Genomic DNA, 27,304 nt, shown 5'->3' with positions numbered 1-27,304 from the left:
AACTCAGCTTTCCCTATTCAGAAACCATACAGCCTGTGACAGAGCCTCTAACTGTTGGGTCAGTGAAAGTGATGTGGTTTTGAGCTGAACAACGATCACCCCCCCCTCCTGCAAAGACGTGCACAAGCTTACACCCTGTAAAGACTGGGAACTTTCTCAATTAGATTTGCTCAACTCTTGGGTCCACGCTCCTCCATTCTCTCTAGCCTCCTTTTGAGAGAAAGGTCAAAAGGTAATCAAGGAGAGGAGGCAAGGAGAGGGAAAGTGGACGAAAATACGCTTGTATGAAACTCCTTCTCCAATTGCGCGTCCTCAGGCAAATTTTCTTTACAGGATAGATTTCCAAAATAAAATGTATAAAGTGATAAAAACAAAATGTAGCTAGTTGTGCAAGACATTTAGCAGATWAAARGATACRTTGTTTTTAAATGTTTGCATGCTTTTCTCCTTTGAGAAAACAATAGCTAATTCAAGGGGTGTGTTGCAGATAGCAAACCTCTTCTGCGAAGGACTCAAGTAGGATACACTTGTGCTTCCTCGCCAAAMGGAGGCTATCGARGAGGGGAGGACCGTCTTCCGTTTGCCTACTAATGAATTGACACCAAAKATTGTCTTTTATATTGACAAGATAGTTGAGTGACMGCTCCAACAATGGAAATACATGTCCTCAAAGATAGAAGGCTGACGGGAGAAAGCGATATCAGGTTGGACCATTCTAGTCAATGCGAGGGCAGATACGCGTGTAAACAGGCCACATAGATAGAGCACTCATCTTTATGTCTGTGCCATCATAGCGTCTGTGACATCATAGCGTCTGTGACAGCTTCAATGACGCTGCCCGTGCTTTCTTCTTCTTCTTCWTTGGCTGATTCCTATGAGTTGGGAGCAATCCCCACCCAGTTGACTACTTTAAAAATGTCGGAAGCCCTCAATGGCAATGTCCAATCTAAAACAGGTTATATCCATGAGTCATCTATCTATGTCAACAGGCACAACTCCAATATAAAGTCATTTTTTTCAAAGTTGCCGAACTACTACGTGCGTCCACTTATATCAGTGCATTTGTAAAAACCTAACTATTACCAAACTTCTATTTGATCAAATAATCCCGACGTAGCAAATAAGCAATAAAACATTTTGCTCCCCCATATTTGACACTCCTCACTTAGTGGGCTTATTTTCGTGGTCAGACTTTGAACGGAGTAAAACCTCTCGCTTTGCCTCTTCCTCTCTGTTAACACTCTTCTCAACCACTTACCGCAGGGTTCCCCAACTGGCGGCCTGCGGGTGATTTTTATTTGGACCCCAAGTTCTCTGCGGAAAACTATATATTTTTTTGGGGGGGGGGGCATAAAAGCCTAAAAACACCAGCAAATCAAGTGATTTTAATTTTGGAAATCTTTGGTCCAAAGTATTCGCATCCATAATAGAGAGATATATGTGATATCGTATACAAATGTAAGCAAAGTTTGAAATAATTATGTTTTAGTCAAAGATTCTCTCTTTCTGGGCTTCTTGTAGTCTACAAATTACTTATAATTATGTTCCTGACCATCCGCTCAAGAAAAAGAAAAAAACGTCTCGTGGCTGAATCTAGTTGATGATCGGACTTATCGGTTTCCGGCCCTTACAAAAAATAATATCACATTTTTTAAAAACTGCAGTCAACTGTGGTATTTTGGACGCAGTGATTGCAGAATAAACTACCACTGGGTCTTTTACAGAACGCCCCCGGAGGGGATGGCCACCATTTTACAGGCTCCTGACCAATTGGATTATTTTGTGTGTTTTCTTTCTAGTGTTTTTCCCACTTCTTAGATACATAATGTTTTCGCCATCGTTTCCTACGACCAAAAAGAGCTTCTGGACATCGGAACAGTGATTTACTCACCTCAAACTGGACAATTTATCTTAATTGGGTCGGACGTGAAGGATATACTGCTCTTCATGGACCTGGCCCAAATCCCCATCATTCATATGAAGAGGAGACGCTGTTACAGAGGTCGATGAACCGGATGCCTGGCAAGACTGTGTCGGCGAGCGGAAAATCCACCTTAACCCTCCATTCTACTGGTGAACGTGCAATCAATCAGGGGGCTCCCGAGTGGCGCAGTGGTCTAAGACACTGCATCTCACTGCAGTACCTGGTTCGAATCCAGGCTGCATCAAATCCAGCCGTGATTGGTAGTCATAGGGCGGTGCACAATTGGCCCAGCGTTGTCCGGGTTTGGCCAGGGTAAGCCGTCATTGTAAATAAGAATTTGTTCTTAACTGACTTGCCTAGTTAAATAAAAGGTTAAATAAAATAAAAAATACAACAAACAAAAAAAAATCACTGGAGAATTAAGAACTAATATCCTGTTTCACCAAGTCGTGGCTGTACAAGGACATGGATAATATACAGTTAGCTGGGTTTCCTGTGCATTGGCAAGACAGAACAGCAGGCCACAGCAGGGAGGGTGGTGTGTATCTCTTTGTCAACAACAGCTGGTGCTCAATCTCTAATATTAAGGAAGACTCTAGGTTTTGCTAGCCTGAGGTAGAATACCTCATGATAAGCTGTAGACCACGCTATTTACTGAGAGCTTTCATCTATATTCTTCGTAGCTGTCTATTTACCACCACAAACCGATCCTGGGACTAAGAGCGCACTCAAAGAGCTGTATAAGGCCATAAGAAAACAAGAAAATGCTCATGGCGCTTCTAGTGGCCAGGGACTTTAATGCAGGAAAACTGAAATCCGTTTTACCTCATTTCTACCAGTATGTCACATGTGCAGCTAGAAGGAAAAATCAACAACCTCTAGATCACCTTTACTTCACACACAGAGACACGTACAAAGCTCTCCTTCACCCTCCATTTGGTAAATCTGAACATAACTCTATCCTCCTGATTCCTGCTTACAAGCTAAAACTCAAAAAGTCCCAGCTCAATACGGAAAGCGGCCCGATGAAGCGGATTCTAAGMTACAGAACTGTTTCACAAGCACAGACTGGAATATGTTCCGGGATTCATCCGATGGCATTGAGGAGTCTAACACAGTCACCRGCTTCATTATAAGTGCATCGACGAAGTCATCCCCAAAGTGACCGTACGTACATATCCCAACCAGAAGCCATAAATTCCAGGAGACATTCGCACTGAGCTAAAGGCCAGAGCTGGCAAACTATCACAGATTACAAAGGGAATCCCAGCTGCGAGCCTACCAGATGAGCTAAATGYCTTCTATGCGCGCTTCATGGCAAGCWACACTGAACAATGCATGAGAGCACCAGCTGTTCCAGACAACTATGCTTGATCACACTTGCCATAGTTGATGTGCGTAAGGCCTTTAAACAGGTTAATTTTCACAAGGCCGCAGRGCCAGACAGATTACCAGTATGCGCTGGACACATGCCAGACATTTTCAACCTCTCCCTGACCCAGTCTGTRCCTACATGTTTCAAGCAGACCACCATAGTACCTGTGCCCAAGAATGCCAAAGTATCCTGCCTAAATGACTACCACCGCCATAGCACTCACATCTGTAGCCATGAAATGCTTTGAAAGGCTGGTCATGKCTCACATCAACACCATCCTCCCAGAAACCTTGGACCCACTTCAATTCRCATACCGCCCCAACAGATCCGCAGATTGCACAATCTCTATTTCACTCCACACTGCCCTTTCCCACCTGGATAAAAGAAACACCTAGACTACATGAACATCTCATTCAAAATCATGGGCATTAATATGGAGTTGGTCCCCTTTGATGCCATTACATCCTCCACTCTTCTGGGAAGGCGTTCCACTAGATGTTGGAACATGTCTGCGGGGACTTACTTTCATTCAGCTACAAGAGCATTAGTGAAGTCGGGCACTGATGTTGGCCTGGCTCGGACTCAGCAWTCCAATTCATCCCAAAGGTGTTYGATGGGSTTGAGGTCAGGACTCTGTGGAGGTCGRTCAAGTTCTTCCACATCGATCTCAACAAACCATTTATGTATGGACCTCACTTTGTGCATGGGGGCATTGTTATCCTGAAACAGGGAAGGGCCTTCCTCAAACTGTTGCCACAAAGTTGGAAGCACAGAATCATCTAGAATGTCATTGTATGCTATAGCGTTAAGATTTTCCTTCAATGGAACTAAGAGGCCTAGCCCGAACCATGATAAACAGCCCCAGACCATTATCCATCCTCCACCAAACTTTACAGTTGGCACTACGCATTGGGGCAGGTTCTCCTGGCATCCACCAAACCCAGATTTGTCYGCCGGACTTCCAGRTGGTGAAGCATGATTCATCACTCCAGAGAATGCATTTTCACTGCTCCAGAGTTTAATGGCGGCGCACCTTACAACACTACAGCCAACGCTTAGCATTGGTGATCTTAGGCTTGCGTACGGCTGCTCGGCCATGGAAGCCAATTTCATGACGCTCCCCACAGATAGTTATTGTGCTGATGTTGCTTCCAGAGGAAGTTTGGAACTCAGTAGTGACTATTGAAATGGAGGACAGGCGATTTTTACACACGCTTCAGCAGTCGGCGGTCCCGTTCTATGGCTTGTGTGGCCTAGAAATTTGACAAACTGACTTGTTGGAAAGGTGCATCCTATGACAGTGCCACGTTGAAAGTCACTGASCTCTTCATTAAGGCTATTCTCCTGMCAATATTTGTCTATGGAGATTGCACGGCTGGGTGCTGGATTTTATACACCGGTCAGCCACGGTTGTGGGTGAAATAGCCGAATCCACTAATATGAAGGKGCGTCCACATATTTATGTATTTATAGTGTATGTGAGAAAGCTGTTCATTGACTACAGCTCAGTGTTCAACACCATAGAGCCCTCCAAGCTCATCACTAAGCTAAGGATCCTGGGACGAGCCACCCCCAGGTGGTGAGGGTAGGCAACAACACATCTGCCACGCTGATCCTCAACACGGGGGCCCCTCAGGGGTACGTGCTGTTGTGGAAAATAAAACAATTATTCCACCACAGTGCTTAATCCCCTCCTGTACTCCCTGTTCACCCACGACCGCGTGGCTATGACGTGGTAGGACTGATCACACGCGTATCACACGCGTATCTGCCCTCGCATTGACTAGAATGGTCCAACCTGATATCGCTTTCTCCCATCAGCCTTCTATCTTTGAGGACATGTATTTCCATTGTTGGAGCGGTCACTCAACTATCTTGTCAATAAAAAAGACAGTCTATAGGGAGGAGGTCAGAGACCTGGCAGTGTGGTGCCAGGACAACAACATCTCCCTCAATGTGATCAAAACAAAGGRGATGATTGTGGACTACAGGAAAAGGAGGGCCGAGCACGCCCCCTTTCACATCGACAGGGCTGTAGTGGAGCGGGTTGAGKGCTTCAAGTTCCTTGGTGTCCACATCTAAGGACCTATCGCGGTCCAAACTAGAGGTCGACCGATTAATCRGAATGGCYGATTAATKAGGGACGATTTCAAGTTTTCATAACAATCGGTTATCKGCATTTTTGGACGCCGATTATGGCCGATTATATTGCAATCCACGAGGAGACTGCGTGGCAGGCTGACCACCTGTTACGTGAGTGCAGGCAGCAAGGAGCCATGGTAAGYTGCTAGCTAGCATTAACCKTATCTTATAAAAAACAATCAATCTTAACATAATCACTAGTTAACTRCACATGGTTGATGATATTACTAGTTTAMCTAGCTTGTCCTGCGTTGCATATAATCAATGCKRTGCCTGAAATTGTGTCACTTCTCTTGCGTTCAGTGTAAGCAGAGTCAGGGKRTATGCAGCAGTTTGGGCCRCCTGGCTCGTTGCGAACTGTGTGAAGACCGTAATTTGCCAGAATTTTACATAATTATGACATAACATTGAAGGTTGTGCAATGTAACAGCAATATTTAGACTTATGGATGCCACCCGTTCGATAAAATACGGAACAGTTGTGTATTTCCCTGAAAGAATAAACGTTTTGTTTTCGAAATGATAGTTTCCGGATTTGACCATATTAATGACCTAAGGCTCRTATTTCTGTGTGTTTATTATATTATAATTAAGTCTATGATTTGATATAGCAGTCTGACTGAGCGGTGGTAGGCAGCAGCAGGCTCTAAATCATTMATTCAAACCACACTTTCCTCCRTTTGCCAGCASCTTTTAGCAATGCTTGAAGAACAGCGCTGTTTATGACTTCAAGCMTATCAACTCCCRGGATTAGGCWGGCAATACTATAGTGCCTATAAGAACATCCAAWAGTCAAAGGTCTATGAAATACAAATGGTATAGAGAAATAGTCCTATAATAACTACAACCTAAAACTTCTTAACTGGGAATATTGAAGACTCATGTTAAAAGGAACCACCAGCTTTCATATGTTCTCATGTTCTGAGCAAGGAACTTAACGTTAGGTTTTTTTACATGGCACATATTGCACTTTTACTTTCTTCTCCAACACTGTGTTTTTCATTATTTAAACAAATTGAACATGTTTAATTATTTATTTGAGACTAAATAGATTTTATTTATGCATTATATTAAGTTCAAATAAGTGTTCATTGTTCATTCAGTATTGTTGTAATTGTCATTATTACAACTATATAAATAAAATAAAATAAAAMAAGTATCGTCTTTTTTTGGTCCTCCAATAATCGGTATCGGCGTTGAAAAAATCATTGTCAGTCGACCTATAGTCCAAACACACCAATACAGTCGTGAAGAGGGCACAGCAACGTCTATTCCCTCTCAGGAGGCTGAAAATATTAGGCATGGCGGGACATCAACTCCTCAAAAAGTTATACAGCTGCACCATAGAGCATCCTGTCTGGTTGCATCACCGCTTGGTATGGCAACTGCTCGGCATCTGACCACAAGACGATACAGATGGTAGTGCGTACGGCCCAGTACATCACTGGGGCCGAACTTCCAGGCGGTGTCAGATGAAGGCCCTAAAAATGTTCAAAAACTCCAGCCACCCAAGTCAGACKGTTTTCTCTGCTACCGCACGGCAAGCGGTACCGGAGCGCCAAGTCTGGGACCAAAAAGTTCCTTAACAGCTTCTACCCCCAAGCCATAAGACTGCTGAATAGTTCATCAGATAGCAACCCGGATTATTTGCATTGCCCCCCTTATTTTATTATAATTTTTTGCACCGACTCTCTTGCACAGACTTGATGTCAACTCACTGGACTCCAACCACACACACATTCCTTCACATATGCTGCTGCTATTCTCTATGCTTAGTCACTTTACCCCTACCTACATATTACCTCAATTACCTTGACTAACCAGTACCACTGCACATTGACTCGGTATATAACCTCGTTATTGTTATCTTATTCTGTTACTATTTTCTCTAGTTTATTTAGCACATTTTTCTTACTTAAAAAAAAACCACAAAAAAAAAACTCTGCATTGTTGGTTAAGGGCTCCTAAGTAAGCAATTCACGGTAATATCTTCGCCTGTTCTATTCTGTGCATGTGACAAATACTGTCCAAAATCAAATTGTAACTGCAGTTACATTTCAAAATTACTGCAGTACTGCAAACGATTTAAAAGGGACGGGGGGGTCACGGAGGAGAGAGGATGGAGGGCGGGGACGGACTTTTCCCCAAATGAGAAAAGGCCTGGGCAATTTGGGGGGCGTAGCAGCATATTGTTTTCAAATTAAATGGTTGTGCAATGTGTAAAAACTGGCTGTTTGCCCGCTTATGAAAATACATCGATTTTGATTTACTTGGAAAGTGAACGTGCTGATGAGGCTGTTGGAAGAAGCATATGCATCGATGTTTTTCACGAATGTGGTGCGTTTCAGTATTTTGGCATAATATCGACATTCGACAAAAACAAATGCAACATAACCGTATAATTTCAGTTTTCTGTAATCAATGACTAAGGGCACGTAACATTGTTGCATGTTTTTGGGTTACATAAACTTTGTATCTCGTTGCTCACTCACCCTAATGCCCTTCACAAAAGTAACGTGGTCGTCTTCATAAGAGACGTGGCTGCTGTTGCCTCCCATCCTTTTCGTACAGACAGAGTGCCTAAAATGTTATTGAGAAATGTGTAGGTAGGTTTGGTGTAAATCTTGTACCACAAAGTGGGTCGTTGGACCGAGAACACGGGACCCAGTTTTAATCTCACAACTCCGATACAAACACAACCGCAAGTGCCTGCCCTTCCCACTTCTGAGTAATGTTTATTGGTTATTTCTATTGGCTGAGAAAAAGCGTMTTGAACAAGACCCCTTTCCATTGGTCTTCATTTTCACGGAAACTATGACGTAAGGAGTACAGTATGTCCCATTATCAGGGTCTGATGTTATGGAAATATACGTACAGAGAAATGTAATATATGGAAACTATATAATACAATGTAATTTCAGTAGATAGAGAATGGATGGTGTAATGATTCTAGAATGTAGGAAAATGCCAAAAATGCATTTGCATGGTATTTCACATTGGTGTTTTTCATGACAAAGTTACTGGTCCTGCCAAGTACTACTTTGATAGGACAAACAGTTTCCTAATGAAATATTTCTAAAATAAAACGAACAAGTATCACAATACATTAACATAATGCTTTTCACTCGTGTCCCATCAATATCTGTTGATGAAGTGGTTTGTCAACTCACTAACACACAGATCAGAATATCCCCAACCTCATATTTAGTTAAATAAATACTGTTTTCACAAAACAAAATTAACATAACAGTACGGTATCAGTTTCACAATAGCTTGCCTTATTTTATTTTTTATTAACCCCTTTGTCTTCAGAGGACAAATATGTTTTTATTATAATTATAATATATGTGTTTTCTTTTTTAGCTTGCCTTGGCTTATTCGGTCAATAGGTACTGTAGTGTTTGTCTAGCACAGGGGGTTGGAGTCACCTTAATTGGGGAGAAAGGGCTCGTGGTAATGGCTGGAACGGAATAGTGGAATGGTCTGGTTTCCATGCGTTTGATGCCTGTTCATTCACGCCATTCGAGCTATTATTATGAGCCGTCCTCCCCTCAGCAGCCTCCACTGTTAGGTGATGGCCTTAAAAATGGGTTAGGCGGGAAGCCTATTGGGAAGCCATCTTTCCTAAGGAAATAGGAAAATCCTTACTAAAAATACATAATTATGATCATATTAAAAACGGACGTGGTCCCACTGCGACTGCAGCAGAGAGAGAAGGGGGGAAGCACACCTACAACAAATACAGTACACACACAACAGTGCTGCCAGAGGCACTCTCGTGACATTGGCTCTATTTCCTCGCATCCTCTCTCCTCTACTACTTTACAGTCATATTGAAAGAGAATGTCTCAGGTCCCTCCCTAGACCTTCTTCTCCAATGTGTTTTGAGAATGAGGTAAGGAGAGAGGATGCAAGGAATTGAGGAAAGATTAAGTGAAAAACAGTCATTGAGTGATACGTCAGTGCTGTGTATTACTCCGCCTTTAGTGCTGCGTATCACTCCGCYTTCTTCTCTTTCAGCTCTTCTTTTCCTCTCAGTGCCATGCGGACGCTAGTCCAGACCTCCGTGTAAATCAGGGTGCCCAGGAAGACGACGGCAGTGCCCACCCAGTGCCAGGCGGTGAAGGGGTTCTTGAAGTAGAGGATGGAGAAGATGAGGCTGATGAACTTCCTCAGTGTGACCACCAGGGTCACAGTGAGAGAGGCACACTCTGTGGTCAGGATGAACACGCCGCGGATACACACGTATCTGAGGAGAAGGTGAAGGACTGCAAGAGGGTGATGATGATATTTAATAAATGTTCATTAATAAAAATGTTATGCTTTTTTTGGGGGGGGCTCTTCTATATCCTTGCATGAGTACTATGCACAGTCATACATGTTTAAGGTGAATGTTCATAGTCTTCTAGTATGCAGAGAGCAATAGTGTGCCGTTCTTACAGCTRTATAAAAACAATCTCTACATTCATCTAATTAGTTTACAGTGGGATGAATTCCCCACCAATTATGCCCATTTGTGTTCAGTGACTACACACAAAGTGTTTCAAGTAAGAGTTATGTGACGTGAGTAAAGCCCTGTGAGGACACTTTTCTGAGGTTTTTGTCCTTAATGTTTTGTTAYTGTCGATTATGTTTCGTCTTTAGGTGTACTTTAAAAACAAATAAAACAATTGCAATAATACTGTAAAAGAATGACACCGGAGGGGATGGTTGCCGTTTTACAGGCTCCAAACMAACTGTGCCATTTTGTATGTTTTTTCACATTGTTTGTAACTTATTTTGTACATAATTTTGCTGCCACCGTCTCTTATGACCAAAAATAGCTTCTGGATATCTGAACAGCGATTACTCACCTCGAACTGGACAAAGATATTTTCTTTAATTATTCTGACACGAAGGATATACTGCTTCTCCGAGACCAGGCACAAATCCTAGATATTCGTGTGAAGAAAAGACGGAAATAGAGGGTGCGGAGATCGCGGTGCCTTGTTAGAATTTGTCGGCGAGTGGGTTATCCGCCTCTACCACCCGTTCTATTGGCTGACGTGCAATCACTGGAGAATAAACTGGATGATCTCTGTTCAAGACTATCCCACCAACGGGACATTAAAAACTGTAATATCTTATGTTTCACCGAGTCGTGGCTGAACGAAGACACGGATAATATACATTTGGCTGGGTTTTCCTAGCAATGGCAGCACAGAACAGCTACATCTGGTAAGACGAGGGGTGGGGGGGGTGTGTCTAATTGTCATTAACAGCTGGTGCGCAATGTCTAATATTAAGGAAGTCTCGAGGTATTTCTCGCCTGAGGTAGAGTACCTAATGATAAACTGTAGACCACACTATCTACCAAGAGAGTTTATCTATATTTTTTGTAGCCATCTATTTACCACCACAAACTGATGCTGGCACAAAGACCGCACTCAGCGAGCTGTATAAGGCCATAAGCAAACAAGAAAATGCTCATCGTGAAGTGGCGCTCCTAGTAGCCGGGGCAAACTTAAATCGGTTTTACATCATTTCTACCAGCATGTCACATGTGCAACCAAAGGGGGGGGGGGGGGGAACTCTAGACCACCTTTACTCCACACACAGAGACACATACAAAGCTCTCCTGCCCTCATTAGGCAAACTGACCATAATTATCCTCCTGATTCCTGCTTACAAGCAAAATAAGGCAGGAGTACCAAGTGACTCGCTCAATACGGAAGTGGTCAGATGATGCGGATCTACAGGACTGTTTCACTAGCACAGACTGGAATATGTTCCGGGATTCATTCAATGGATTGAGCAGTTACCACCTCCGTCACCGGCTTCATCAATAAGTGCATCAACGACGTCATCCCACAGTGACCATACTTACATATCCCAACCAGAAGTTTCAAGTTCCTTGGTGTCCACATCACCAACAAAGGCACGACAACACTTTCCCCTCAGGAGACTGAAAAGATTGGCATGGGTCCCCAGATCCTCAAAATTCTACAGCTGCACCAGTAGGCATCCTGACAGGTTGCATCACCGCTTGGTATGGCAACTGCTTGGAATCCGACCGTAAGGCGCTACAGAAGGTAGTGCGTATGGCCAGGTCATCACTGGGGCCAAGCTTCCTGCAATCCAGGACCTACTGTGTCAGAGGAAGGCCCAACAAATTGTCAAAGACTCCAGTCACCAAGTCATAGACTGTTTCTCTGCTATGCATGGCAAGTGGTACTGGAGCGGCAAGTCTAGGTCCAAAGGAGCTCTAACAGCTTCTACCCAGCAGCATAAGACTGCTGACACTAATCAATGGCACCCCGGACTATTTACATCGACTCCCCCCCCCCCCCCCCCACTCCTCCTTTGATTTGACATTGCTGAGTCTTGCTGTTAATCATCTACGCATAGTCACTTTACCTCTACCAAAATGTTCAAATTACCTCGACTAACTGTACCCCTGTACATAGCGTTATTGTTTTTGTGTTACTTTTCACGGTATTCTGCGCATGTGACAAATACAATTTCATTTGATCAAGGATACTGTGTGATTACATTAATCAGCAGGTAGAGCCACATCACTGGAACAGCCTGCCGAATCACAGGAACCTCTACAGGAGCTGGAAGACAAATTACATTTAGGCTACAGCACAACAAGAGGACAACAAGAAGACAACAGGACAAGAACTCAACATAATATTACAAGAAAGACTCCAACAGACATAACAGTTAAAGTCACTTCTTTACTACTATCATATACAGTGGGGAGAACAAGTATTTGATACACTGCCGATTTTGCAGGTTTTCCTACTTACAAAGCTGTAGAGGTCTGTACATTTTACAAGATAACTTCAACTGTGAGAGAGAGAATATAAAACAAAAATCCTGAAAATCACATTGTATGATTTTAAGTAATTAATTGCATTTTATTGCATGACATAAGTATTGATCACCTACCAACCAGTAAGAATTCCGGCTCTCACAGGCCTGTTAGTTTCTTTAAGAAGCCTCTCCTGTTCTCCACTCATTACCTGTATTAACTGGACCTGTGTGAACTCGTTACCTGTATAAAACACCTGTCCACATACTCAATCAAACAGACTCCAACCTCTCCACAATGGCCAAGACCAGACAGCTGTGTAAGGACATCGGATGAAATTGTAGACCTGCACAAGGCTGGGAGGCTACAGGACAATGGCAAGCAGCTTGGTGAGAAGGCAACAACTGTTGGCGCAATTATTAGAAATGGAAGAAGTTCAAGATGACGGTCAATCACCCTCGGTCTGGGGCTCCATGCAAGATCTCACCTCGTGGGGCATCAATGATCATGAGGAAGGTGAGGGATCAGCCCAGAACTACACGGCAGGACCTGGTCAATGACCTGAAGAGAGCTGGGACCACAGTCTCAAAGAAAACCATTAGTAACACACTACGCGTCATGGATTAAAATCCTGCAGCGCACGCAAGGTCCCCCTGCTCAAGCCAGCGCATGTCCAGGCTGGTCTGAAGTTTGCCAATGACATCTGAGTGATCAGAGGAGGAATGGAAGAAGGTCATGTGGTCTGATGCGACAAAAATAGAGCTTTTTGGTCTAAACTCACTCGGCGTGTTTGGAGGAAGAAGAAGGATGAGTACAACCAAAAACACCATCCCAATCGTGAAGCATGGAGGTGGAAACATCATTCTTTGGGGATGCTTTTCTGCAAAGGGACAGGACGACTGCACCGTATTGAGGGGAGGATGGATGGGCCATGTATGGCGAGATTGGTCAACAACCTCCTTCCTCAGTAAGAGCATTGAAGATGGGTCGTGGCTGGGTCTTCCAGCATGACAACGACCCGAAACACACAGCCAGGGCAACTAAGGAGTGGCTCCGTAAGAAGCATCTCAAGGTCCTGGAGTGGCTAGCCAGTCTCCAGACCTGAACCAATTAAAATCTTTGGAGGGAGCTGAAAGTCCGTATGCCAGCGACAGCCCGCAACCTGAAGGATCTGGAGAAGGTCTGTATGGAAGTGGGCCAAAATCCCTGCTGCAGTGTGTCAACTGGTCAATACAACAGGAACGTATGATCTCTGTAATTGCAAACAAAGGTTTCTGTACCAAATATTAAGTTCTGCTTTTCTGATGTATCAAATACTTATGTCATGCAATAAAATGCAAATTAATTACTTAAAAATCATACAATGTGATTTTCTGGATTTTTGTTTTAGATTCCGTCTCTCACAGTTGAAGTGTACCTATGATACTCCAGAATGTTATGAAGAGTGAAGATGAATTGCAATTAACTGCAGAGTCCTCTTTGCCATGCAAATAAACTGAATCCCCAAAAACATTTCCACTTCATCAGCCCTGCCACAAAAGACCAGCTGACATCATGTCAGTGATCTCTCGTAACACAGGTGTGAGTGTTGACGACAAGGCTGGAGATTCATCTGAATGCTGTTTGAGTTCGATAACACGCTGGAAGCTTCAAGGAGGGGTGGTGCTTGGAATCATGTTCTTCCTCTGTCAACCATGGTTACCTTACGAAAAACGTGCCGTCATCATTGCTTTGCACAAAAAAGGCTTCACAGGCAAGCATATTGCTGCCAGCAGATTGCACCTAAATCAACCATTTATCGGATCATCAAGAACTTCAAGGAGAGCGGTTCAATTGTTGTGAAGAAGGCTTCAGGGTGCCCAAGAAGTCCAGCAAGCGCCGGACTGTCTCCTAAAGTTGATTCAGCTGCGGGATCGGGGCACCACAGTACAGAGCTTGCCAGGAATGCAGCCCAGGTGTGAGTGCATCTGCACGCACAGTGAGGCAAAGACTTTTGGAGGATGGCTAGTTTCAAGAAGGGCAGCAAGAAGCCACTTCTCTCCAGGAAAAACATCAGGGACAGACTGATATTCTGCAAAAGGTACAGGGATTGGACTGCTGAGGACTGGGATAAGATCTTCTCTATAAATCCCTTTCCGAAAGTTTGGGGCCCGGAAAAAAGCTTGGTGAGCGCTACCATCAGTCCTGTGTCATGCAACAGTAAAGCATCCTGAGACCATTCATTGTGTGGGTTGCTTCTCAGCCAAGGGAGTGGGCTCACTCACAATTTTGCCTAAGAACACAGCCATGAATAAAGATGTACCAACAAATCCCCGGAGACAATTCCTCCCAACCATCCAGGAACAGTTTGGTGATGAACAATGCCTTTTCCAGCATGATGGAGCACCTTGCCATAAGGCAAAGTGATAACTAAGTGGCTCGGGGAAAAAAACATAGATATTTTGGGTCCATGGCCAGGAAACTCCCTMGACCTTAATCCCATTGAGAACTTGTGGTCAATCCTCAAGAGGCGGGTGGACAAACAAAACCCCACAAATTCTGACAAACTCCAAGCAAGAATGGGCTGCCATCAGTCAGGATGTGGCCCAGAAGTTAATTGACAGCATGCCAGGGCGGATTGCAGAGGTCTTGAAAAAGAAGGGTCAACACTGCAAATATTGACTCTTTGCATCAACTTCATGTAATTGTCAATAAAATCCTTTGACACTTATGAAATACTTGTAATTATACTTCAGTATTCCATAGTAATATCTGACAAAAATATCTAAAGACACTGATGCAGCAAACCTTGTGGAAATTCATATGTGTCATTCTCAAAACTTTTGGCCACGACTGTATATAAAAAACATACACACAGAACCAGTCAAAAGTTTGGACACACCTACTCATTCAAGGGTTTTTCGTTATTTGTACTATTCTCTACATTGTGGAATAATAGTGAAGACATATGAAATAACACATATGAAATCATGTAGTAACCAAAASTGTTAAACAACTCAAAATATATTTTATATTTGAGATTCTTTAAAGTAGCCACCCTTTGCCTTGATGACAGCTTTGCACACTCTTGGCATTCTCTCAACCAGCTCATGAGGTAGGAATACATTTCAATTAACAGGTGTGCCAAGTCAAAAGTTAATTTGAGGAATTTCTTTCCTTCTTAATGCGTTTGAGCCAATCAGTTGTGTTTTGACAAGGTAGGGGTGGTATACAGAATATTGCCCTATTTGGTAAAATACCAAGTCCATATTATGGCAAGAACAGCTCAAATAAGCAAAGAGAAACGACAGTCCATCATTGTTTTAAGACATGAAGTTCAGTCAATCCAACACATTTCAAGAACTTTGAAAGTTCCTTCAAGTGCAGTCGCAAAAACCATCAAGCGCTATGATGAAACTGGCTCTCGTGAGGACCGCCACAGGAAAGGAAGACCCAGAGTTACCTCTGCTGCAGAGGATAAGTTCATTAGAGAGTTACCTGCCTCAGAATTTGCAGCCCAAATAAATGTTTCACAGAGTTCAAGTAACAGACACATCTCAACATCAACTGTTCAGAGGTGACTGTGTGAATCAGGCCTTCATGGTCGAATTACTGCACAGAAACCACTACTAAAAGGACACCAATAAGAAGAAGTGACTTGCTTGGGGCAAGAAACATGAGCAATGGACATTAGACCGGTGGATATCTGTCCTTTGGTCTGATGAGTCCAAATGTAAGATTTTTGATTCCAACCGCCGTGTTTTTGTGAGACGCAGAGTAGGTGAACGGATGATCTCTGCATGTGTGGTTCTCACCGTGAAGCATGGAGGAGGAGGTGTGATGGTATGGGGGTGCTTTTCTGGTGACACTGGCTGTGTTTTATTTAGATTTCAAGGCACACTTAACCAGCATGGCTAACACAGCATTCTGCAGCGATACACCATCCCATCTGGTTTGCGCTATCATTTGTTTTTCAACAGGACAATGACCCAACACACCTCCAGGCTGTGTAAGGGCTATTTGACCAAGAAGGAGAGTGATGGAGTGCAGCATCAGATGACCTGGCCTCCACAATCACCTGACCTCAACCCAATTGAGATGGTTTGTGATGAGTTGGACCGCAGAGTCAAGGAAAAGCAGCCAACAAGTGCTCGGCATATGTGGTAACTCCTTCAAGACTGTTGGAAAAGCATTCCAGGTGAAGCTGGTTGAAGAAATGCCAAGAGTTGCAAAGCTGTCAAGGCAAAGGGCGGCTACTTTGAAGAATCTAAAATATATTTTGATTTGTTTAACAGTTTTTTGGTTACTACATGATTCCATGTGTTATTCCATAGTATTGATGTCTTCACTATTATTCTACAATGTAGAAAATAGTACAAATAAAGAAAAACCCTTGATAATAATACCACACACACACACACACACACACACTGAACAAAATATAAACGCATCATGTAACAATTTCAACGGTTTTACTGAGTTACAGTTCATATAAGGAAATCAGTCAATTGAAATAAATTCATTAGGCCCTTAGATTTACAATTGGCTCATTCGTCCCCCTCCTCCCCTGAACTATTCCCCAGGTCGTTGCTGCAAATTAGAAACGTGTTCTCAGTCAACTTACCTGGTAAAATAACGGTATAAAAAAAAAAGATATATAAAAAAAAAAAAAAAAAAATCTATGGATTTCACATGACTGGAATACAGATATGCATCTGTTGGTCACAGTTACCTTAAAAAATAGGTAGAGGCGTGGATCAGAAAACCAGTCAGCATCTGGTGTGACCACCATTCATTTTCCTCATGCAGCGCGATACATCTCCTTCGCATAGAGTTGATCAGGCTGTTGATTGTGGCCTGTGGAATGTTGTCCCACTCCCCTTCAATGGCTGTGTGAAGTTGCTGGATATTGGCGGGAACTGGAATACGCTGTCGTACACGTCGATCCAGAGCATCCCAAACATGCTAAATGGGTGACATGTTTGGTGAGTATGCAGGCCATGGAAGAACTGGGACATTTTCTACTTCCAGGAATTGTTTACAGATCCTTGCGACATGGGGCCGTGGATTATCATGCTGAAACATGAGGTGACGGCCGCGGATGAATGGCACGACAATGTGCTTTAGGATCTCGTCACGATATCTCTGTACATTCAAATTGCCATAGATAAAATGCAATTATGTTCATTGTCCGTAGCTTATGCCTGCCCAAACCATAACCCCACCATAGAGCAAACAGCTCGCCCACATGACGCCATACGTCTGTCATCTTCCCGGTACAGTTGAAACTGGGATTCATCCTTGAAGAGCACTTCTCCAGCGTGCCAGTGGCCATCGAAGGTGAGCATTTGCCCACTGAAGTCTAACTGCAGTCCGGTCAAGACGACGAGCACGCAGATGAGTTTCCCTGAGATGGTTTCTGACAGTTTGTGCAGAAATTCTTCAATTGTACAAACCCACAGTTTCATCAGCTGTCCAGGTGATCCCGCAGGTGAAGAAGCCGGATGTGGATAGTCCTGGGCTGGTGTGGCTAAACGTGGTCTGCGGTTGTGAGGCCGGTTGGACGTACTGCCAAATTCTCTTAAAGGACATTGGATGCCGCTTATGATGGAGAAAGGAACATTAAATGATTTGGCATCAGCTCTGTTGGACATTCCTTTTATTGTCCCCAGCACAAGGTGCACCTGTGTAATGATCATGCTGTTTAATCAGCTTCTTGATATGCCACACCAGTCAGGTGGAAATACGTTTTTTGTGCGTTTGGAAAATTTCTGGAATCTTTTATTTCAGCTCATAAAATATTGGACCAACACTTTACAAGTTGCATTCATATTTTTGTTCAGTGTAGATTCAACAAAGCATAAATGACTTCAGTCAGCAAAGACAACAACAAACTTAACCTTAGATTGAGGTTTGAAGTCCTTTCACTACACTGAATGAGGATTCGAGTTGTAAAAATCTGTTAACTTTCAAATTTTCCAGGTTGTTCAGAAATCCCAGAGGTTTTTTGKAATCATGAAGAAATAAGCAGGAAGAGAATCCTCCAACTGGGCTAAAAAAAAAAAAAAATTTACTTGGGAACTGTCACGCTCGTCGGAAGAAGACCAAGGTGCAGCGTGGTACGTGTTCATGCTTCTTTATWAAAAAAAAAAAAACACCAAACAAAACAACACCGAACGTAACGTCTTGAAGGCTCACCAGAGCTAACAAAAACAACATCCCACAACCTAAAGTGGCAAAACAGGCTGCCTAAGTATGATTCCCAATCAGAGACAACGATAGACAGCTGTCCCTGATTGAGAACCATACCCGGCCAAAACCTAGAATCACAAATCATAGAAATAAAGAACATAGAATGCCCACCCCAAATCACACCCTGGCCAAACCAAATAGAGACATAAAAAGGCTCTCTAAGGTCAGGGCATGACAGGAACTTTGCAACTCTACTCAATGAGGTTACTTTGACATGTTTCATTCAAATATTTGACTGTGTTTTAACTCACTGCTTTGACTGAAGAGGACACAGTGGTTGTAGATATCTGAGAACAGAAGCAGGAACCCAGGAAGAGGCAAGCAGTGCTGAGATGGCAACAACAAAACATATTACAATGTCAGAGATTATGGGTACATTTCCCAGACATAGAYGAAGCCTAGTCCTAAACTAGAAAACATCCTCAATTGAGAATCTCCATTGAAATGGTTTTTTGGTCCAGGACTAAACTTAATCTGCGTCAAGGAAACTAAATGTGCAGAGAAGAGACATACATACGAGGTACAGTACAAATCAAGCAATGCACACAAAACACTGACAATTCAGCAACTCTGTTTGCAGCAAATGTTAAGGATTAGGCTTTGTACTATTGTATGGTGGAGCATTATGTTTGGTGAGAGAAGCAAAGCTTTTTAATCTCCCTTGCCAGGGGATACACGACAATCACTTTTGTTAGTTACTTTGCTTGAAGAAGTGTACGGCATCTGTCAGGTATGAAATGCATTGCATACAGGAGTTTGGGGTTGACACTAGGGCTGTGATGATACCACTACTGCGATATTTTTTCCAAGGCAAAAAATGAAAACACAAAGCAGACAAAACTCTTGGTCCTTTTTTTAACCTGCTGTATGTAAAATATTGTGTGCTATAGCTTGATAAAATAAATAAATGTGTCTCTGGATGACAACATTAGGGATAATTTCCACTTTGYGTTCTGTTTGCTTGCCACGTTACTAAAGAGTAAATGAGTTGATGGTATCGTCTAAGCCCTGGTTGACACTCACATTGTAGAAGAGAGCCTCCTTGGAGTGTTTGCCATACTGCTTGTACAGGGTCTCCTGGAAAATGCCCATTCTCGCAGACATGAGCAGAGCAAAGGTCAACATGGCGATCCCTAGAATAACAACAAAGCTAGGTCAGAAAATGAAGTGGATCATGGTTGAGATACTGATACCACACACACACACACACACACACACACACACACACACACACACACACACACACACACACACACACACACACACACACACACACACACACACACACACACACACACACACACACACACACACACACACACACACACACACACACACTTTTGAAACACTGAAGGAAGTTTGTTTTGTTTAGCTTGACTCCCCAGAGTCAGATGAACTTGTGGATACCACATTACATTGTATGAAGGAAGTTAGAGGTAGTTTCACGAACCAATGCTTATCAATGCTTAGTGTTAGCACAATGCCTGGAAGTCTTTGGGATCAGCTAGTATGTAAACATTAAATAGGGAATTGGATAGGTAATGCACCAGGGGCGGAATTCTGAGTTGAGATCTGCAGGCGTAAATAGAATTTATGCAAATCAAGTCATTTCACATGAATTTGTGGTTTATTTATGTGATTGTTAGTGTTGTGCATGCGTATCTCAAGCATTTTTCCACCCGAGTGTCGCAGCGGTCTAAGGCACTGCATCGCAGTGCAAGAGGCATCACTACAGTCCCTGGTTCGAATCCAGGCTGATTGGGAGTCCCATAGGGCGGCGCACAATTGGCCCAGCATCGTCTGGGTTTGTCTGGGGTAGGCCGTCATTGTAAATAAGAATGTGTTCTTAACTCACTTGCCTGGTTAAATAAAGGTTAAATAAAAACTGTCAACTGAAACAATAAGTGGCCAGTTCTCGGTTAAAAGGTAGTCAGTCCCAACTTGTCTGGGCTCAGGTAACGATCTCAATATCAAAAATGCAAGTCAACAAAGACTTCTGGCTGAGTGGGAGTGATGACTCACTCAAATCAATCCTGTACACACCCAACAGTCCATGGCAAACTTACCTAGCAGCCAGTGCAGGAAGGCATAAACATCTTGCTCCTCTGAGCCCTCGGCCCCTGTGTTCTGCACAAGGAAAAACAGAGGTCACTAAATAGCACAGCGTAACGTATTATGTTGTTCTGTGTTGAGTTAAAGATCTCACTGTACACTATGAACATGTACTGTAGGTGTGTAACAAAGTGTTGCAACTGCGTAACAATGTTATTAACAACTCTGCTACAACACAACTGTGAAGCTGCAACCCACAATGCACTTTATATGGAAGAAAAGTGTGTGGTTGAACAGAAACATCTTAATGAGGACCTCACCACTTGTCTGGCGGACATAATGGTGCATATGAAGATACCCAGAGACACCATCGCTATGGAGAGATATTTACTCATTGAATACCTGCAGGGGAAAGATGCAGTACCTGGTTTTAGAACCTTCCTATCAGAGTTTGGATAACCAGATAAACTATAAGATCTATAAAAAATATAGTTAAGCTCATAAGATCACAATTATAAACAGCAGTCTGAGCATGCAAAAGATATTAGGCAGGGATGTATACCTTTTCTTCAGAATTATTATACCCAGGATCATATTAGCTATTAATGATCCCTGTGGAGATATAACACACAAAGCACACGCTTAGTCAACCAATAAGAGATTTTAGATGGTAATAGGTGGTATGAGGCATCAGACATTGAGTTAAAGTTAGGCTATAAGGAAATTGATTTGGACTAAGGAAATTGATATACTTACAGATCTGAAGATCATGTGCAGAGGCATAGCGATATTGAAGTTGAGGGCATAGTTGTTGATCACACTGACAGTGAAGAACATGGTCACCATGATCACATAGTTGCTATAAAGAAACACAAAGTTTGAATGAAAACTGTGCTTCTCATCTCATTCTTAATAGACATACAGACGGACAGACCGGCGGACRGACCGACACGCAGACAGACAAGCAGACAACAAAATGATAACTAGACATACAGACGTTAGGCTACCTCATTGGAATAGCTGGTTTCTTTCTTCCAAAGTTCGTCTCGAAGATGAACCCCTCCAATGCAATGAAGGCAAATTGAGCAAAGGTCACAATGTTGCCACATCCTGGAAACGTTCTGGGAGTAGGCAGAATGCATTAAAAGTGTGCATGAATAGTATAAATTAGTAGGAAATATGCTAGTCTACATAATAGATTATTGTAATGTAAGCGAAACATCATCTTAGCTATACAACCAAAGAATGCAGAAATACTGGAAAGATTTAACCTAATTTAACCATGGAAGCTAGTAGCCTAGTCTAGCGCTGTCAATAGTTCATTCGTTCAGTTAATAACTGACCTTACAAGTAGTTCCAGAAACACAACATTGCTGCAGCACCCAACAAAAACAAGAAGTACTGCAAAAATGGTGTTCATGTTTGCAGTTATCGGTAAAAACTTTGTCGAAAATTATATACGTTACTTGTTCAAGAGTATTTCTAACGAGGACATTGTGTAAACACAGGTTCCTGCCCGAGATAAAGCTAGATAAATAAGTTGGTACGCATGGGTATTGTAGTTTTCACAGGGATAACCACATTTCCCATAAAGATAGTCTTGTTCAAAGAAATCTGAACTGCAGAGAGCCTTGATAGAAAGAACGTCCAAGTGGTAGTAGCTTAAATATTTACAAATAGATCCCCATTTTCTACAACAAGGAACAACAAAATTGCATCTACGCAGCACTGCGCATAACTGATTCCTGCGAACGTATCATTTGAGCGTACGTGCGTGGTTCCAGAAGACGTGGCGCCAGCTTCTCTCCTCTGCTGTCAACAAGCTTCACACAACAGAGACTGCTAGTTAGCTATCTAACGATTATTGAATGAGCAGTAGTTATTGGCCAAYTGCTACACTGCAGCCAAAATGATCTCTCTAACGGATTCACAAAGTAAGACCATTTAATTTCTAAATGAAATGTTTTAAGCTTGTTTCTTCGCTTTGTGTACTACTTCTTCTAGCTAGCCATAATTTAATGAATGGGACCAGTTGGGCCTATCGCCCTATTTTATGAGTTTCAATGCTAGTCATATCATTGCAGCTAGGCATCGCTAGTTAGAAGAATCTGTACTGTAGTTCGYACTCATGAGTTCCCTGATCTGCAGACTGAGTGCCATATGAATGAATGAATGRATGRATGRATGAATGAATGAATGAATGAATGGATGAATGAAGGTGTCAATCAATGTCAATGGAAAGCGTAAGTTCACTACGTATTGACATCTATTTTGGCTCCACAGAGATCGGGATGGGGTTGACAGGCTTCGGCGTGTTCTTCCTCTTCTTCGGTATGGTCCTGTTTTTTGACAAAGTTCTTCTTGCCATTGGAAATGTGAGTTACAGCCCAAGCCTACATAATCATAATGGTATGAAATGTGAGTTACAGGCCAAGCCTACATAATCATAATGGTATGCCATAGATGCCCCTCTGTGTGTATGTGCACCAACCTTCTTTATGGTAAAGTAACAATAATGACGTATTTCTGCTGCTATACTCCTTACTCTCTGGAAGAAACACTTTCAGCTATTGTTGTGGAGGCCTTTGATGATTCTCTGTTGTAATGCATGGCGACACTTCCTTAGCGACAGTATTATCAGGGTTTCTGATCAAACCATCGTGTCAGGACCTGTCTAGCTGGTATTATTGGTATGTGACCTCCAGCAATTTGTATAGCTAAATTAAGTGATATGACATACTGTACTGCATTAACTTTGCATCCAAAATGATTTCACTACCTCACCACTACCTTTCACCTGAAGTGAAATAACAGTGAACTGTAGCTACACTGAACAAAAATATGAATGTAAAGTGTAAAGTGTCGGTCCCAGGTTTCATGAGCTGAAATAAAATATCCAGGAAATGTTCCATATGCACATAAAGCTTATTTCTCTCAAATGTTTGGCAAAAATGTGTTTATATCCCTGTTAGTGAGCATTTATATTTTGCCAAGATAATCCGTCCGTCCACCTGACAGTTGTGACATATCAAGACGCTGATTAAACAGCATGATCATTACACAGGTGCACCTTGTGCTGGGGACAATAAAATGCCACTCTAAAATGTGCAGTTTTGTCACATGCCACAGATGTCTCAAGTTTTGAGGGTGTGTGCAATTTGCATGCTGACTGCAGGGATGTCCACCAGAGCTGTTTCCAGAGAATATAATGTTAATTTCTCGACTATAACCCACCTACAATGTTGTTTTAGAGAATTTGGCCGTAAGTMCAACTGGCCTCACACCCGCAGACCATGTGTATGGTGTCGTGTGGGCGAGCGGTTTGCTGATGTCAACGTYGTGAACATAGGGCCCCATGGTGACGGTGGGGTTATGGTATGGGTAGGCATAAGCTACTGACAACACAATCAACTCTGGTCAACTCTATGCGAAGAGGTGTTGCGCTGCATGAGGCAAATAAATGGTGGTCACACCAGATACTGACTGGTTTTCTGATCCAAGGGATCTGTGACCAACATATACATATCTGTATTCCCAGTCATGTGAAATCCATAGATTAGGGCCAAATGAATGTTTTTCAATTGACTGATTTCCATATATGAACTGTAACTCGGTAAAATCTTTGAAATTGTAGCATGTTGAATTTATATTTKAGTTCAGTATAAATCAGTTTGGATGCAGCCAGGCTAGTACTGCCAATCCTCTGTTCATTTATTTTCCCTGTGTTTGTGTGTCAGATATTGTTTGTAGCAGGCCTAGCCTTTGTCATCGGCTTGGAGCGTACCTTCAAATTCTTCTTCCAGAGACACAAATTTAAAGCCACCAGTTTCTTCCTGGGGGGTGTGGTCGTGGTTCTGATTGGCTGGCCCATCATTGGMGTGGTGCTGGAGATCTATGGCTTCTTCCTCTTATTCAGGTGAGTTGGTCTGAGATGAAWGTTGGTCAAAAAATGGGCTAATCTCAAGTTTTTTTCCTTGCTTCCTCTCTCCTTGTCTAATCAAAATATCAGAGGGAAGCGATGAGAGCTTTGGAGGAGAAACAACCTTATATATTCCCCTCCAGTGCTCTCCCATTTGCTTCCCTCTGATATTTTGGGAAGGTGTGGTGTGTGATGTATCAAGGATGTGATGAATCAAGAAAAATACTTTTGAATTTCACCCTAAATGATAGTCCTCCTCAGTCTCTCACCTCTCTATGCCACTCTCTTCTCTTTTCCAGGGGCTTTTTCCCAGTGGCAGTAGGCTTCATCAGGAGGGTGCCTGTCCTCGGGTCCATACTCAACCTCCCAGGGATTAGTGGAGTAAGTATCACGTTTATTTGCTGTGTGTAATGTGGCAAAGTTCATAGAATTGCCAGTCAGCTGGTTTTGTCTCCTTGCTTTTTTTCATCACTGTGCCTGTTTTCGTGGGTGGGGGGGGGGGGGGGTTCCAGATGCACATTAAGCCTAGTCCTTGACTAAAAAGTGCTTAAATGGAGATTCTCCGTTGGGCTTGATTTTTAGTCTACGACTAGGCTTAATCTGTGACCGGGAAACCAGCCCCTGAATTGGTAAGATTGTGGTTTACTGATAATCAAATTCTCTCTTCTTCAGTTGGTGGACAAAGTCAGCGACAGCAACAATATGGTATAACAGTGACAACCTTTGGATTGGAGGATATTACATCGCTTAAMTCTATTTATAATGGGGACTTTGTTCCCTACTGGTCAACTACTATTGGTCAACACAAGTTAAAGGTCAAAGCTGTGAATCAAAAACCTCTTTCTGTTCAAAGAAATATAAYGTTATTTTGGGCAGGTGTATGAATACGACTGGCATCGTAAAGTTTATTTTGACAATAAGGAAACGGCTTCGTAAGCCGGTTGCCATTGATGGACATTGTTACTAAAGGACTACTTTATTTCGAAGCCCAATGGGTGAATTGGGCCCTTTTTGTGTTACTGTCCGTTCCTGATCGACTGATGATGATGATTGACATGTGACTGGACCAACCACTGGAATGGACATCTCTATGGAGGAGTCTGGAATCTGTTACAGATGCCTTCTACATTGATAGATATGTTCTAGATTGGAATGTTGTGCCTGTAGCGTCACGAAGAAAATAGTTTTTGGGTTACCTTGATGATGAAGAAGCGTTTCTGAAGATTTTGTACGGCTGTTGAGAACACAGCTTGTTTTACACCTGGGGCCTATTCTGGAGGCTGTAGCGTTACARAACGCTCAGATAGAAATGTATAGAGTAGAACAGATATGATTGTCAGARAATTACGTCAGCTCTGCTTATTCTATTTCTATCTGCACTGTTCAGAATGTTCAGCGTCACTGAATACACACCTGCTACACCTGCCCATGAATGGTATCCGGAGCTGTTGTAGATAAATAGCCCTGAGCGCACAACGGGTACATTTGTTTTAGCGCGCCCAGAGCACCGTGTGAGCTGAATTTTCAAATTTGAGTCTATTCCATTGGTCCTACAGGAAATCTCCACCCACCCGGGACACTGCGCGAGCTAAAACAAATGCCTCCAATACTACAAATGTGTCTCTACAGCCCAGATACTGCTGGTCTCACAGCTTGGCTTTACAAGTCACTTTCTATTTAATGTATTAAGAGGCTTGTTGTCAGAGAGATGTTTTACTCAATGTACAGTATCTTTTGTAAATACATGCTTGAAATAAAGTATGTTTTTAAAATTCTGTTTGTCAGACAAATTTGTTTTAATGACACATGAAATTCAGATGACAGTAATGTAGATTAAAATAACCGTAAATTCTGCTTTAAATTGGATTGTCGATTATGGCARSCCGCCGCACCTCTCTGWTTCAGAGGGGTTGGGTTAAATGCGGAAGACACATTTCAGTTGAATGCATTCAGTTGTACAACTGACTAGGTATCCCCCTTTCATTCGTAACATGTATAATTAGGAACAATAAACGGGATAATCCAGTGAACACAGGTTATACATACTCTGTTTTCTATGTATGCCCTAATGAAAGTTCAAAGATCAAATGTTAATGCTCCCCATAACTGCATGGATACTGTCCATAACGCAGGGAAGAGTCCCCCCCCTCCAAAAAAACCAAACTATTAAAAGCGTTTAAATCTGAATCGGATATCTCCAACCTGTGGATGAACTTTCTGTCTCAGAAGTAATGACAGTTCACAGTTAGAAGCACAATGGGTTATAATAATACCCAGTTCACAGCTAATGAGGGACCAGGGACAGTCAAGACGTTAAGAAGCTAATGAGGGACCAGGGACAGTCAAGACAGTTAAGAAGCTAATGAAGGACCAGTGAAGACAGTTAAGAAGCTAATGAGGGAACAGTGAAGACAGTTAAGAAGCTAATGAAGGACCAGTGAAGACAGTTAAGAACTAATGAGGGACCAGTGGACAGTTAAGAAGCTAATGAGGGACCAGGGAAGACAGTTAAGAAGCTAATGAGGGACCAGTGAAGACAGTTAAGAAGCTAATGAGGGACCAGTGAGACAGTTAAGAACTAATGAGGGACCAGTGAAGACAGTTAAGAAGCTAATGAGGAACCAGTGAAGACAGTTAAGAAGCTAATGAGGACCAGTGAAGACAGTTAAGAAGCTAATGAAGGACCAGTGAAGACAGTTAAGAAGCTAATGAAGGACCAGTGAAGACAGTTAAGAAGCTAATGAGGGACCAGTGAAGACAGTTAAGAAGCTAATGAGGGACCAGTGAAGACAGTTAAGAAGCTAATGAGGGACCGGGGAAGACAGTTAAGAAGCTAATGAGGGACCAGTGAAGACGGTTAAGAAGC

At 42.7% G+C, this 27,304-nt stretch overlaps 3 protein-coding genes across 5 annotated transcripts in view; 1 reads left to right on the top strand and 2 right to left on the bottom strand.

Moving 5' to 3' along the window:
* LOC111962779 (uncharacterized) overlaps window positions 1–8,018 on the bottom strand; it is a 21,529-nt gene extending 13,511 nt beyond the window's left edge. For all 3 annotated transcript variants that reach the window (XM_023986091.2, XM_023986093.2, XM_070443233.1), the window contains exon 1: window positions 7,933–8,018. In XM_023986091.2, coding sequence (XP_023841859.1) covers window positions 7,933–7,998 — 66 coding nt within the window. In that variant the 5' untranslated portion in view covers window positions 7,999–8,018. The remainder of the gene's footprint in view (window positions 1–7,932) is intronic.
* Window positions 8,019–8,697: 679 nt separating this feature from the next.
* Window positions 8,698–22,224, bottom strand: LOC111962780 (UDP-xylose and UDP-N-acetylglucosamine transporter). Its single transcript, XM_023986094.2, has 10 exons — window positions 21,863–22,224; window positions 21,527–21,640; window positions 21,276–21,378; window positions 21,082–21,131; window positions 20,840–20,921; window positions 20,534–20,594; window positions 19,491–19,600; window positions 18,719–18,794; window positions 11,961–12,036; window positions 8,698–9,689 (listed from the first exon to the last, which is right to left on the bottom strand). Exons 1-10 carry the CDS (start codon window positions 21,937–21,939, stop codon window positions 9,437–9,439), a joined length of 1,002 nt encoding a protein of 333 aa, XP_023841862.1. The 5' UTR covers window positions 21,940–22,224; the 3' UTR covers window positions 8,698–9,436.
* Window positions 22,225–22,256: 32 nt separating this feature from the next.
* On the top strand, window positions 22,257–26,213 carry LOC111962782 (vesicle transport protein GOT1B). Its single transcript, XM_023986095.2, has 5 exons — window positions 22,257–22,453; window positions 22,803–22,894; window positions 24,257–24,435; window positions 24,738–24,819; window positions 25,111–26,213. The coding sequence occupies exons 1-5, from the start codon at window positions 22,429–22,431 to the stop codon at window positions 25,147–25,149; spliced, it is 417 nt and encodes a 138-aa protein (XP_023841863.1). The 5' UTR covers window positions 22,257–22,428; the 3' UTR covers window positions 25,150–26,213.
* The last annotated feature ends 1,091 nt before the right edge of the window (window positions 26,214–27,304 follow it).

This window comes from Salvelinus sp. IW2-2015, linkage group LG4q.1:29 (assembly GCF_002910315.2).
Source record: "Salvelinus sp. IW2-2015 linkage group LG4q.1:29, ASM291031v2, whole genome shotgun sequence".
NCBI lineage: Eukaryota > Metazoa > Chordata > Actinopteri > Salmoniformes > Salmonidae > Salvelinus > Salvelinus sp. IW2-2015.
The sequence above is the reverse complement of the archived record's forward strand: the minus strand, read 5'-3'. Positions and strand labels throughout refer to the sequence as shown.